This window comes from Sparus aurata, chromosome 15, assembly GCF_900880675.1.
Source record: "Sparus aurata chromosome 15, fSpaAur1.1, whole genome shotgun sequence".
NCBI lineage: Eukaryota > Metazoa > Chordata > Actinopteri > Spariformes > Sparidae > Sparus > Sparus aurata.
In genome coordinates this window covers 7,526,675-7,541,257 of record NC_044201.1, presented here as the reverse complement: position 1 = coordinate 7,541,257, position 14,583 = coordinate 7,526,675, and the positions used below count along the sequence as shown (strand labels likewise).

General features: G+C 41.8%; 1 protein-coding gene across 8 annotated transcripts; it reads left to right on the top strand.

The window, feature by feature from the left end:
* The first annotated feature begins 1,372 nt into the window (after nt 1–1,372).
* On the top strand, nt 1,373–14,541 carry washc2c (WASH complex subunit 2C). Of its 8 annotated transcripts, none has more exons than XM_030442152.1 (31): nt 1,378–1,560; nt 2,681–2,824; nt 3,023–3,187; nt 3,303–3,371; nt 3,537–3,710; nt 3,813–3,906; nt 3,991–4,052; nt 4,160–4,216; nt 4,815–4,913; nt 5,047–5,131; nt 5,658–5,717; nt 5,830–5,954; nt 6,071–6,161; nt 6,261–6,314; nt 6,404–6,604; nt 6,701–6,849; nt 7,301–7,411; nt 7,867–7,959; nt 8,046–8,147; nt 8,248–8,355; nt 8,443–8,615; nt 8,780–8,906; nt 9,202–9,621; nt 9,718–9,846; nt 9,932–10,033; nt 10,196–10,270; nt 11,145–11,204; nt 11,698–11,925; nt 12,041–12,730; nt 13,514–13,685; nt 13,834–14,541. In XM_030442152.1, the coding sequence occupies exons 2-31, from the start codon at nt 2,681–2,683 to the stop codon at nt 13,977–13,979; spliced, it is 4,365 nt and encodes a 1,454-aa protein (XP_030298012.1). In that variant the 5' UTR covers nt 1,378–1,560; the 3' UTR covers nt 13,980–14,541. The 8 variants fall into 8 exon arrangements, with proteins under 8 accessions (XP_030298017.1, XP_030298012.1, XP_030298011.1 ...); XM_030442151.1 differs by having other exon boundaries at nt 5,026–5,131; nt 6,264–6,314; XM_030442150.1 differs by having other exon boundaries at nt 5,026–5,131.
* The last annotated feature ends 42 nt before the right edge of the window (nt 14,542–14,583 follow it).

Below are 14,583 nucleotides of genomic sequence, written 5' to 3'. Positions count from 1 at the left end.
ACTTTTCCCAAGATGCCCCAGCATTGGTTTGATTTCACTGTGACTTTGGTAAAACACAGAGAAACATATTTGACAGTTGTTGCAGTGCCATGACATTTTGACTTGCTCTCGAACGGGACTTTGCAGAGAACTTGCAGCATATCAGCGAGATTCTGACCTCTCAGCCATTTGATTTTGCACCACGAAGCTTAATGAGATCCTTTTTTTTTTTTTTAACACAAACTTTAATTAGGAAAAAAAAAATTTATTTCCATCATGCACCTTTTTTTTAAAAAATGTTTTATATTATGGATAATCTATTTATCATTTTCATCAAAAACAGGACTTAAGTGTTCGTATGACTACTGTATATGGTTTGAATTGATTTCAAAGCCTCTTTAGCTGGATGGTCCGGCATTACAAAATATGGATTTATTGAAGTATACCCTGCTTGAAGAAAACAGCATAGACCAGCAAGACCAGCATGTTGTTCTTGGTGCTGGCAGGGTATCCTTTCAGTGATAGACTTCAATTGGTTCATTTGAAGCTTTGTGTTTTGCAGTCACTTGATTCTACATTCATATCAGATTTCACATTTTCAGCCTCATAGAGCTGATTTCTTGTAAGTAGCCACTTATCTAGCTGCACTGTTCAGTCAATTGCATCATAGATAAACTCTTCTCGATAGTCTGTCATTGTGGTTGCCCTAGAATGAGCCACAACATGACACTGGGGTTCTATTTTATTCTTTTTATTTTATTTTATTTTATAACCGCTGTACATTGGAGTTATCTTACACACGTTCTTTGAGGTAGATGACAATCTGATTGTACAGATTTAATGTAAGATTTTGTTGACTTGTCTTTCATGTTGAGATTGCAGATTTATGCTTAAATGTACTGGTTTTAAATGTGGACCCCAGGAAGACTAGCGGCGTTCTAGAGCGCAGCTAATCCTAACAAATAAACAAATAAACATAAATAAACTGGGGTTGTCAGACGCTGGTCTTACACATTCTCAATAAAGGGAAGGGTTCATGTATTGAGTGTCAGCATGGTTTCATTTCCCTCACGCGTTTTGAAAACGACTTTCAAGCAGGAAGTGAACGCAGAGGAGACATTTAAGTTAGAAAAAAACAAACAAAAAGTTTCTTTGATTCTGAGCGCAGTGTCAGAATGTCAGACCACACTGTGGGCAGTGACAAAGAGCTATTTAGTGGAGATGAATATCCAGAACGTTGGACATAAACCACAGGCTGTCTTCACCCTGCACATGAAGAAGTCCGCGTGGAAAGTGATTTAAAACAGGTGTGTGTGTGTGTGTGTGTGTGAGAGAGAGAGATGATAAACACTGAAGAGCAGCTTTGAATCTTCGACTCGCTGTTGATTTGTTCCACTCCGCCCCACTTTCACCGCGTTGCTAGGCAACAGTAGTCAGGTGACTGTCTGCAGACAGAACATGGCTGACCTGTCAGAAGACCAATGAGGGAAAGGCCAAATTTAGCATAATCGATCTTATTTTTTACGTCGTTCCTGACCACACTTGATCGTCGTGGACAGCAGTTGACCAGAGGTGTTCAAGGTAAGCATCGTGGCGCTTGAATTGACTGGATATCTCGAGTTACTCTGCGTGGCTCTAAACAGCTCGAGCTAACATTGGTGTTGCTAGCTAAGTTGAGCTAGCTGCTAGCCAAACAGTCCCCGCTTTCTCTTCCAGAAGCCGAGTCCATTTGAATGTGAAAGCTAGCAGGAGGAAATGGCATTTGTGCAACTTTATATGGATACAACAAGTGGCCTTCCGCAAATTTGTACCGCCTCTGCCCAAGCCGAAGCTAGCTTCTTGTACCGCAAGTGTAGCAAGGAAAACTACATTAGCCAAAGGAAACCTATCGTTTCAACTTTAAATTGAATTTATCTTGTGGTCATTTTAACGACTCTCGCAAGCTGTGTCAGTATCTACACGCACAAACACAACACAGTCGTCCCATGGGCAGGGAATCAAAGAAAGGAAAAAACCCACTGAATTAATTGTGTCACCACGTAGTTTTTGACATTGACTCTTGACTCTGCAGACAACATGCAAACATGACACATAGATAAACATCTCGATGAGTGATCTTCGTGCTTGGTTTATTTAACAGAGGGGGGATTTAAACCTTTGACCGCGAGGAAGCAAATCACACAGTTGCTGGGAGGTATCATGGGTTATTTTATTTGGCCTCGCTGATTGCCCTGATTCTGTGGAGGAATGCCAAATTCCTGTCACGGACTATTCTATGTTGACTAAGTTACTGTACTTGTTATGTTAGAGCACGGAACAGGTTGGCGACAATACGAGCCAGAACAAAGAATGGTTTTAGTGCAGGTTTCTTTTTTGTCTGATGTGATATTATTTTCAGTGTTTCCTATGTTTTTGGAGGAAGTAACATCATGATATCCACAGGAAGTTTCCCTCTATACCCCAGCCTCTCAATTGTCAGCGCTACAACTTACGGTTCAGACTTTGGCTTTGTTTTGGACTTTCGTATCTCAGCTGTTTATCTCAAGCAGAGACTGGTTCAAATATATAAATTAAAACCTATACATAGGAAGAATAGTTTTCCTCCCCCTGCATGAGTTATTAATGATAGGCCTTTAAAAGTCCATCTGATGCCCATCTGAATTATTGATTGCAATAAATACAACAAGTGCTCTGATTGCAGATGAGCGGGTTGCCGGAGGGAATGGCAAATGGCCCAAGCAGGAGTGATCACTTAGAGAACGATGCTCAGATCTGGGAGAGGCCGTGGACTCTTGAAGAGATGCGGCAAACCAGTGCCAACTGGTCCTTGGCAGCCGACTCGGGCGTAAGTCTAAGTCTAAGTCTCTCTAACTTCTTACTAAGCTCTAATTTAGGCCAAGAAAACAGTAATTAACGATCATACTTTCTCAAACAGTCAGACAGATTTATCATAAGTGTGAGTAGTTGAGGGGATTGGGAAACTAAGCTAACTCTGCAACTGTTTGGTGTCCTCATAACCGTTGTGGGTTTTTTTTCTTCACAGCTCTTCCTGTTCCTCCAAGACTTCTCCCAGAGAATGCTGTCAAAGACACATGACATCGAAAAGCAGCTGGACAGTCTGATCCGTGACACCAAGGCGACAGACAGCTGCTTGCACTCCGTCTTCAACGACTTTCTCATGCTTTCCAATACACAGTTCATAGAAAATGTAATGTGTATATAATTGAAACTATTATTGTAACTACTATTGCAGGCCTTCTTGTGGCGAACATAATGTAATCCATTTAGTGACAAAAATGTCTTTTACTTGTGTCCTGCTACAGAGAGTGTATGATGAGGAGGTAGAGGAGGCTCTCCCCAAGGCGGATGCATTAGAGAAACAGCCTGAGCAGGTATAAAGAATTCTTCCATCATGCTCCTAATGTTCACTGTCAAAGGGTACAACACTTACCTGCCAGTATAATACCGAGTAATGCTTTTCAGTATTATTATTTGAAGATAATTTGGCTGCAGTCCATTTCTTGCCCAGTGAGAGTCATTCATGTTTTCCCCTCAAGGAGAAAACGCGAGAGCAGAAAGAGGCAGAGTTGATCCCCAAGATGCAGGAAGCTGTGAACTACGGTCTGAGAGTGCTCGAGTCAGCCTTTGAACATCTGGACATCAAAGCAGGAAACTCTGACTCAGAGGATGAGGAGGTCACAGACAGAGTGGAGGCCATCCTGGAGCCCAAGGCGAGCCCTTAAAATCATGAGGCAGAAATGCATGTCATAATGCACATTTATATTGATGTTTATATTGAAACCTGCGGGTCTGTTTTTGCTTGTGTGTCTCAGGATCTTTATGTGGACAGGCCGCTTCCTTATCTGATCGGCTCCCAGGCCTTCATGGAACAAGAGGATGTTGGACTTGGTGACCTCTCAAGTGACGGTAATAAACTCATAGTCGCTTCTTCGGGCACTCGTACACTGTGGTGCTTATTTTCCTCACGTATGTGTATGACTGTCTTTCCAGAAATGTCCGTGGACAGTGACAGAGACAGTGTTATCGAGAGCGAAGATGGCAAAGAAGCTGTTGTAAGACATTTTTTTTTTTCCTTCTCTGTCACGGCGTTTCTCAAGGTTTTTAATTCCGTACCTTACACAAGAAAATAAACACCTTACTCCGCTGATTCATTTAACAGCATTCAGACGAGGACTTTGATCAGGAAGAGGAAGAGGGTCACAATAATGTAAGGAAGGTAAGCCGGCTGCCTGCTGTGGTGGAAGTCTTTATTTCCCCTGGTAGAGAAGTGGACACATAAAAGATGAATTGGCAAAAGATTGTCTCTGTATTGTTTGATAAATGGTGAAACAGAAAATAACAGAGTCAATTTCAGCAGAAAGGTCAGCTTCACACCAGGGCATTCTGGGTGAGTCTGACTTAGAACTACACTGAGAGTAACAGTTTATGGAGTACTAGGAGGACAAGACAAGAAGGGAGGTTTCAGAGAGAAACCCCAGATGTCCAAACAGTAGCGTCCTGAGAACAGAACCTTATACACCCACACAGTTTCCTGTAAATCAGCTGAGGTCTCTGCTCACTTCATGTCAAAAGTAACCAACACAGTTCAAGCTCACCTCAGGTCTTACTCACGCATACACAAGGGATTAATATTATTATATAAGGTAAAAAGGTAGTTCAATATATAAAGTGAGAAATGAATAGAAATAATACCTAATGTTGAAAGGTAATGATTATATGTGAGGTCTGCTACTACACCTGCATGCCAAACACCTGAATAGAATACATGTAAACTGAACTTCATCATTTTATATCCTCCTCCGACACTCACCTAGAAGTCCTCCATGTTGAGTTATGAGGATGATGAAGACGAGGAGGACGAGGATTCTGACATATTTGGAGAATCGGATAGGGACGATGACGACGACGCAAAGGTATGCCTGTTCTAACTTTGCTCAAACAGTCATGTCACGTCTGTGAATGGATCATTTTTTGACCTCAGTCTGAAGTCATTCAAGAGAACTTTGATGTCATTCCTCTTTATAGTTGTTTGCATGTCACATTCAGAACACAGGCCAGTCGTCGTTCGCCGATGAGCTGGCAGCCCGAATCAAAGGCGAACCAGCGAACAAACCAGAGGGAGATCGGGCATGTAAGTCACTGTCGTTATCAACCAACTGGTAGTGTGTCATCTCACTCTTTTGTTTCGCTCACTCTCCTTATTTAATGAAAAGACAACATCAGCGTTTACGTTTGAGTAGGGCTGCTACTTACAAATATTTTTTATTGTAGATTAATCTGCTGGTTGTTTTGTTATGTTGTATTTATTTTACAATTAGTAGTTTGGACTGTTTTGTTGTTTCTCAAAGCCCAAGATGACTTTCTCAAATATTTGTTTTGTCCACAACCAAAATACACTCAGTTTACTGTCAGAGAGGAGTAGAGAAACCAGAAAATATATTTACGTTTAAGAAACTGGAATCCGAGAACTTTGCCTTTTTTCCCCATAAAAAACCAAACCAATTAATCCATTATCAGATAGTTGGTGATTAATTTAACAGCTGGCAACTCATCAATTTTTCATTTTAGCCCTACTTTTGAGATTGAAGTAATGCGTGCCATCGTTGCATGTGCATGCTCATGAATTTTTGTGTTTCTACCATGTCATGTCTCTGAAGCATTGGCATCTAAGAAGAAAAGTAAAAGCAGAAAAGAACCAAAGCCTACAAAGCCCCAGGGTAGGACTTTCATTCGTCATCGTTTGTGTTTAATTTTGCATCAGTGATTTCCACAGCAGGCCCATTTTGCCAGTATGCTGCTTAATAATGCGTTTTTTAAACACTGTACCAGCTGCTGAAGAGGACGGGGATGACATGTTTAAGCCACCAAAGATGGATGACGACGACTTCTCCCCGTTCGGAGGGAAAAGTGGCCTCTTCAGTGGAGGGAGAGGGCTGTTCGACGACGATGATGAGGTATGTTTAACAAAGTGATTTTAAGAGCTCTTTCGTATTCAGTCCATTTCCACGTTATGTAAACTCTTGGCTGCAGCCAGAATTTGATTTGTGCTGTATTACGTTCTGTCACTCAGGGTGATCTTTTCGCGGAGGCACCAAAACCTCCTGTGTCGGAAGAGAAAAAGGTGCTGAATGAAAGCATTAAAAGCACAGCTCAAACCGCAGGTAAGATCGACAAAGAAGTAAAGATAAGATGGGTACAGACATACAGAAAAAAAAAACTTGGCCAGCAGATTGCCACATAACTTTTCTTTTCCATCCAAGAAGCTGACAAACCTGGAAAGAAGATTCCGGCAGGTGCTGTTTCAATATTCCCAGGTAGTAGCACTTACTGGTATGACAGCCAATATTACTTCATTGTCTGCATTGTGGTCCCTAGTCAAAGCAAAATCATGTTCTCTCCACAGATAACAGCCTGTTCAGTTCTGGGAACCACTCTGATTCACTGGAGAACAAGGAGAACGGAACTCCAGCTGCCCCCAAACGGGTTCCTTCAGGAGTTGGTGCTAGTGGAGGAGGAGTAGGAGGAGTCGGAGGTGGGCTGTTTGATGATGAGGATGAAGAAGATGACTTCTTCGGTGGGAAAAGCCTGACAAAGTCTGACTCTGGTAAGTACGTGAGGACGGGCTCTTCAGTTCTACAGTCCAAATTAGATGGGATCTTCACCCCTTAAACCACTGTGTTTTTTTTCCCTTCTCCTACAGCTGGACAGGGGAATACCAAACCCAAGAAAGCTATAGACCTTTTTGAAGATGAAGATGAAGATGGTGATATATTCAATGAGAAGTTCAGTGCACCTGCTCAGAGTAAGAAGGAGGGAGCGGAAGAGCAGGTTAAACAGCCTGAGAAAAAGGTAAAGATCAACAATGCTGGTCTGGTTGAACATGATGTCACAAAGCGCGGCTGCACAATTAATCAAAATCACAATATTACCAGGTGTAATTGCAGAAGCTGTGTTGAAATTGCATCAGCAATTTGTTTGACAAAACAGTATTATAAGTAAGTGCTGTAGAGCTGCAGAGAAAGACGAAAGAAAGACTAAGTGAGTACGTTTGGTTCAGAACCAAAGTCCAGGTAATCATATTTTTTACAGTATTTTCACTGAGACTGCAAATGATAATTCCTCACTAATCGTAGATCATATTGCCATTTTGATATCTGTCAATGTAGTAGCAATGCGACTTTTTACATTTTTTTTAACCATATCCTGCAGCTGCAGCTCACAGTATTAATGGCTGTGTGGTTTTTTTTCGGTATATCTCTGTGGCATTTTTTGGACAACAAATTCTTTGTTTTGTCATCAGATGCCGGCAGGGGCCATCTCCATGTTTGGTCCTGGGACTAAAAGCTTGCTCAGTGAGGGCCTGAAAAAACGTCAGCTGTCTACCAGCGAGGAGTCTGAGAAATCTGAGGAGGTCTGAATAGTTCGTTGTATAACTCCTGAGTCCTGATAAAATTAAATTTGGTGTGTTTTCACATGCAAAATGGCAGGATTTCAACCAACAATTGGGCCTCAGTAGCCACAGTGTGTGCATTATCAAATGTTTTTCGTCATCAGCTGGTTGTAAGCCAGTGTGTTTCCAGTTTTTACTAACAGAGTTATAACAATTTTAGTGTATTACTTACTTTTTGTTTTAAGAATATGCCAGCTCCAACAGTGATTCGCACGTTTATTCATTAGACATGAATGCCATTAAATAGAGTGACCAAGTTGTAGTCAGTGTTTTGATGTTTGCTCAGAGTGTGTGCAGTCTGAGATAAGGCCAAATTTGATTTTGTTTGGATCACACTGCTGGCTTTGAAAAAACGAAGTTAGAATGAAGAAAACTGTTTACATAACAAAATCTTATCTTCCTGTTGTGCATTTCAGAATGGGCCTGCTCCAGATGCTGGGAAGGCCGGGGTCAAGCAGACTCAGAAACCGCAGACAGGAGGCCTCTTCTCTGATGACGAAGACACACAGGTAATGCTCTCGAATTCACTGGAAACAAAGTGACAACAGCAGTATTACGTTCGAATTACATTTTATATTTATTTTTGCTTCCACAGGTATTTCCAACCATCTCCAAGAGCCAGTCTAAGCCTGAACCTACAAGCCAGAGCAAAACCAGCAAGGCCCCTTTGTCATTATTTGATGATGAGGAAGAAGAGGTAAATACAGTCAACTGATGTTTTAACACACTTGGATACATCTGAATTGGGTCAAGACTGCTGTGAGTTCTGTACAATAATCTGGCTCTTCACTTTGCAGGATCTGTTTGCGTCTGCGGCTAAATCTAAACCAAAACCTAATCAAGCTAAAGCCTCTACACCGCAACCCAGCAAGGCCACATCCAGCTCCCTCTTCAGTGATGATGAGGTACAAGAATACACAAAGTAACATTTCACTGCTCCATACTGGAACATTCGATATGATGCATTACTTTCCTGAATGTCTGGGTGACAGGACCAGTGGATGAGCTCTCAAAGTAGTGGAGGGAAGCCAGAGGTCAAGACTGGAGGGATGAAGCCCAGTGCCAGCGCCCCATCCAGTCTCCCCAGTGCCAAAACATCTCACAAAGGCAGCCTCTTTGAAAACGAAGATGAAGATGACCTGTTTGCTCCAACAAAAGAGTCGAGGTATTTACGCTTGCAAGGATGTTATCATGATAAAATGATAATCCTGCTCACTGTAATAACTGTACAATATATGATGTATAGAATCACTTCCATCATGCTTTACAGAAACTCTTTGTCTGGCAGGAATTCTTATCTATCCTTTTGTTTGGTCCCTCTTCGTATAGTCAGAAGAAGCCTCAGAGAGTTGCTCTCTTGTTTGAAGACGAGGATGATGATAATGATGATAAAGGATCCCTTTTTGGCATCAAACCTGCTGCTGTCAACACAACCACTACAGCCACGGCTGCTAAAGTGAGTGCGGTGCCATAACTCTTTTTTTTTTTGTCATGAAAGACGATCTTGTTTTTGAAGTTCGCCTCCAGTGAGCTGTACGAAGTCCAAGAATTTTCTCAGCCCCCAGAGGCTTGTTTAGATCCTTCAAACAGAAGACCCCCAATTAAAATATCACTTTGGCTATATAAGGTTGTCACACAGTAATAATATTTAGGATTAAATTCTGTAATTGTTAAGTGGTTACTCGATTTAATTAACATCATCTCTCTAGTAATCTAGAGATTAAATTCTTTTAAATACCTGTATTCTTCAGACACCTGCTGCGGCCTCCCCATCGTCCTCCCTGTTTGAGGAATCGGAGGAGGCTGCGGTTTCAAGGACAGCGGCGGAGGACAAGCCTTCAGAACAGAAGAAGCCAGCAGCCAAGGCCCCGGAACCACTCTCATCATCGCCGGTGTCGGAGAGCAACGAAAGTAAAAAGAAGCCGGTTGGAGCGGTCAGTCTTTTCGGAGGCATCGACGTTCTCGCCAAAAAGCCGACAAAGAGTCCGTTGGATGAAGTTAACAATGATGACGGCTTCCTCCCTAAAGACAGCCCGCCACCATTTGACAAGAAGGAGGAGAAAGCCAAAACAAACGCTGTTAGTCTATTTGATGATGAGGAGGAAGATGAGGCTGATTGGAATGAACCGATATTCACACCCAGTAAACCCACAGCGCAAAACTCACTAAAGGTTTGTGTGATTTACGGAGAAACCTAAGACTGAGGAGGTGTGTCACTTTTCCATCAGTCATGGTATTACAATGTTTTGTTGTTGGTTTTTTTACAGCCTGCAGAGGAGCGACCACAAGCAAAGAGCACAGGTGTGTTCCAGGATGAGGAGCTGCTGTTCAGTCAGACGCAACAGAAGGACAACGACCCAGATGTTGACCTCTTCGCCACCTCAGGGAAAGCTGCGGTTAGTTTATTTAGATAGTTATCTGTTTGAATGTATGTTTTTTCTCAATTGATGGTAAAGACGCATGACCATGTCTACTTTTCAGAGCCCCAAGCTCAGCTCAGTGAAGCCGGCAGCACAAAGTCTGTTTGCAGATGATGACGAGGATGACCTCTTCAGCGCCATCAAGCCAAAACCACCTCCTCCGGTAGGCTGTCTTTTTTTATGATTAGAATCATACTGGATTCCTGCTTTCTTTGCATCATCAACTAGAAAATGAACTCCACAAGTTGTCATTGAATTCCCCAAATTGTAGATCAGCAGAAGAATACTCATCTCCGTCATGTTTTTCTGTCATTTTCAATCACAGAAAATAGCAGAAAAGCCCAGTAAACCTAATGACAGAGCACCACTGGCAAGTCCAGAATCTGTATCAGAGATTCAGGTGAGTCTACTGTAAGCATATGTCAAAGTGATGACGACATGGGCTGTTATTTATAACAACGAACACATTCGTTTGTACTGGTACAAGACCTTTTTTTTTTTTATTATTATTTTTGATATGGTGTGATGGATACATCTGCCTTACATTTTAAAGCCTGTTGAAAGTAGGGGTGTCAACGACTCTCCAGATACACTGTTCGATTCATACCACAGTTTTCTTCTTTGTTTTGTCATGAATGGATAAATGTAGATTAATAAGGAAAAACTGGTAATTATTGGGTTTCATTAAATTAAAATTCATTAAAATTTGGAATAGAAAGACCACTCTAGAATACGATGAACGTAGACTAACTTATTATCTTCACATAAAGTGAACTTCTCTCTACATGTTAAGTGCACTTTAAGTGCAGCAAATAATCTTTGAAAAGTTGGATGTGAATAGAGTGTGGCACATTGCTTGTAATTTACGAGCAGCCCCTGAATGCACCATGTAGAGCGCAGTCAGTCAACAGAAGCAGGCAGCCGTTTACAGTCTGATGCCTCCTGAGTTTTAGAGTTGAAAACCAGAGTCTGGTTGGAGGGGAAGATGGCTTTTTTCCATTTCTTTTTTTTTTCTCCAGTTTTTGTCCTTTTGGGGACGGTTACAGTAAACAGCAGTAAATAAGATTTTCCTGACGCTTAAGTGTGTAAAAGAGATGAAGTTGTGACGTAGCACTGGCTGCAGGTTGGTGCTCAAGACCATGAATTGTAGTATCACAGTTTAGGTACATTTTTTTTCGTTATGTCTCAAGTTGAAAGATTTGTTATTTCTCGATTAGCACAATAAATGCCTTTATTGGATACAACTCTGAACCTGCTGTAATCTGACCACACAGAAACCTGCACCGAGTCCTGTAAAACCTAAAGATTCCTCATCAAGGATTGGGAAACTTCAAGTAAAATTTTTGTTTTTTTGTCAAATCAAATGTCTTCATTCCTGACATTTCACTCTGATTTCCTCCTGAGGAAAGACTTTTCTATCCCCACTTACATATTATTGTCTCTTTCAAGGTGTCTTCCATCTAGGCTTTTTTTCATATTCCAACTTCAAAGCTTGGCTATGGTACAACAGCATGACTCCAGAGACGGAGATCGTTTCTGTTTAATTTGATTTTGACAAACTAAAAGAACTAGCTTGCTCTTTCTGTCAGTTTCAAAAGATGTTACCGCATCCTGCTCTTGCCTCATTTCCATCTACAGTCCTGGTTTCTCATTTTCCTCTGACTGATCTGCTGCTTGGAACTACTCTGGAAAAACTTCATGAACAGAGAGTTGCTGTAAATGTGTAGTTTTGAGGCAGCAGAATGTTTGTTGGAAAAGTTCTCAGGGTCCATGGTGCTGTTTTGACTCAATAAATGATTGTATTGTTGCATCTGATCTTATATTCAGGCCAATCTGATGATCAACCCTGCTGCCTTGCTCCCTGGTGCTATGCCCAGTCTGCCAGGGGCCGTTAGTGTACTACCTGGCATGGCCCCCAGTTCCTCCTCTGGGGTTTCTAGCGCCAGCTTGAGCCCCAGCCCCGCCACAACTCCTTTAGGAGCCCAGGCAGACCGCGAGGACGGAGTGAGCTTCGATTCCCCAGTCCACGTTACGACACTTCAAAGCGCACACAAGGTGAGTTTTATATTCCTGAAGTATTATGTCTGTTATCTAGAAGTCTTTTTAGCAGCCTTTCCTTAAGTTGGGACTTCTAATGTGATATTGTGAGTGCGAATCTTCTGTCATGCAGAGTCGTGCCAAAGTCTCTGCACCACGGAGACCCCAGTCCAGAGCAGCAAGGCAGCAAGCAGCCCAAAGATCTATAGCAGATGAAGCAGATACCGCAGGTGGAGATTTTGCCGGGCCAAACCGCAGTCTCTCTCGTTTAGTCTTGCCTCCACCGGATAAGTCCAGCCAGGCGCGTGCCAGTCCGACACTACCCAACTCAGCTGCACCCACAGCCCTGCCCACTTCCTCACCTTCTCAGTCTTCTGTCCCTGAAACATCCTCCAGACCCTCTGTACTGACACTGCCAGTATCCACAACCACTGGAAAGAAAGACTCTAGTAAAGACAGCAGCAAGGTGCTGCCGGCTCCTGACGAGGATGACCTCTTTGGCTCCGATGGTTTTTTTGGGGCCACCTCGGTCACTAACACACCCTCCAGCAAACCAACTACCAACACTACACAACCTCTTGCCAGTAGCGATGTGGGACAGAAGAAAGACAAAAGCACACTCCCATCCATTTTTGACGACAACAGTGATGACCTTTTCCAAAAGGTCAAGCCGAGGTCAACCACTAAGAAATCCAAGGCCTCGTCGTTTTTGGAAGAAGACGATGACGACGAGGACATCTTTGGTGTGAGCAACAGTTCCACTCCCTCGTCCACAAGTAGTAAAGAAATCAAGAACAGCTTTTCGAAGCAGGACATCTTCCAGGTACCTTTTTTTATTTTTTATTGATGGCAATAGAGCGCTGCAGGAATGAATCCTTAAGCCAGGAAATTAATTAGCAGTTTTGCGCTTTCGGTTCCCTTTGAGCCCCCAGGAACAGACCCAGGCTTAGAAGCCAATTTGATAGAGTGACCAAACCATGTAATTAAAACATCACACAATACAATACACTGGAGCCCATGAAGACTTTTTTCCCATAAGCTTACATTGTGAAAGAAGCAGCAGCAATAACCCCAGCGTCATAACCCCAGCAAAATGACTAGTTCCACTCTGGGAATTTGAGCCATTTTGTCTGAAAAGTAAGTTCGACCTGTGGAAGACGCTAGTGAACATGCTCTCAGGGCTGCATAATTTTACACCAGGGAAGTTAAAGTTTTAAGGCTTCATGTACCACTGAGCAGCTACCATAGGAATTGAGGCTTTTTTGTGTTTTGTTATATGACATACAGTTTGTCGACAAATACCCACTCAGGAATTTTGAACTTTTTTTTTGTGTGTTGAAATAAGACTACGGAGATTGTTGGGAACATTAAACGTCATCACACCGAAAACAGTAAATCCATCTTCTCATCTGTGCACATTTTTACAGCGGCTTTTACTTGCAAATAATTCAAACTCAAACTATTGGCTATTTGTTTGAGGGAACCAGGATGATCCCTACTTCCGGGTTGGCCCACATAAAATCTATCATCCCCGCAGCACTCTACACTGTCAAGGTTTTCTGCGCTTTAATTGATTTGCTTACCAGCTGAATTTCTTTGCTCTCAGGATGAAGTAGCCACTGTGCCTAAAGCTCACAAGAAGCACAAAGAGAAGACCACTGATGCCAGCTTGTTCGATGACAACATAGACATTTTTGCTGACCTGACGGACACTTTAAAGCCAAAACACAAGTCCAAGACGAAGGGAGAGACCAAGTCGATATTTGACGATGACATGGGTAAGCAACAATAAAACCTGTGCAGACATATATGGATTTACATGCACATGCTTAATACTGCCTTGTAGTCTACCTTTTTTTTTTTTTTTTTTTTTTTTTTATTGGCACATTTAACCAAATATTTGATCTGTCTCTCTGCTCTTTGAAGATGACATCTTCTCCTCAAGCACAGTAAAACCGGTGACGAAGGCTCCCCAGAAATCAAAGAAAACGCCACCGTCTCAAGAGACCAGTACAGCCACGGATTCAAGCAGCATATTTGATGATCCACTAAACGCTCTTGGTGGGAACTGAACTGTTGTTTCTGAGTAGCCAGATTTGTACAATTGTGGATGAATTCTTTTTGCAATTTGGATCGCTGAAAGATTGGAGATCGGAAACACTGTTGATAGAGTATTTATTCATATGAATTCATATAAATACTGTGGCTTATTTTTGTCAGATAAAGTCTTAAATGAAAAATGATTCCACTCATCTTCCGAACATCACTTCTAAAATCATCTCGGCATCAGATCATATTATGTAACAGTTGTTATTATATACTGTTTGATCTTTATTATACATGATAGCACTTTATAAGCATACCATATGCTTAGCCTCAAAGCCTGCAGAAATTAACAGTAAATTGTTTTGTTTGTTTTGAAGATGTTTATCCTTCTGGCTTTTCTATGTTGAGATTTCATGTCTTTGTGCCATATCATGGTTATGAGAAAAAGCAATGTGTTTACTTACTGTCTTAGGCATTTAGACATGTTTTTATTAATGAGAAATTCATCAGTTTCTTAACTTTGGCTGTGATGAAAAAGGAAGTTCATTTTTAGTAACTAAAAAGAAACATATTTTATGCTATCTGAAATGTGCTTATGTGTGATTATTTCCAATTCACTTGTTTTCATGT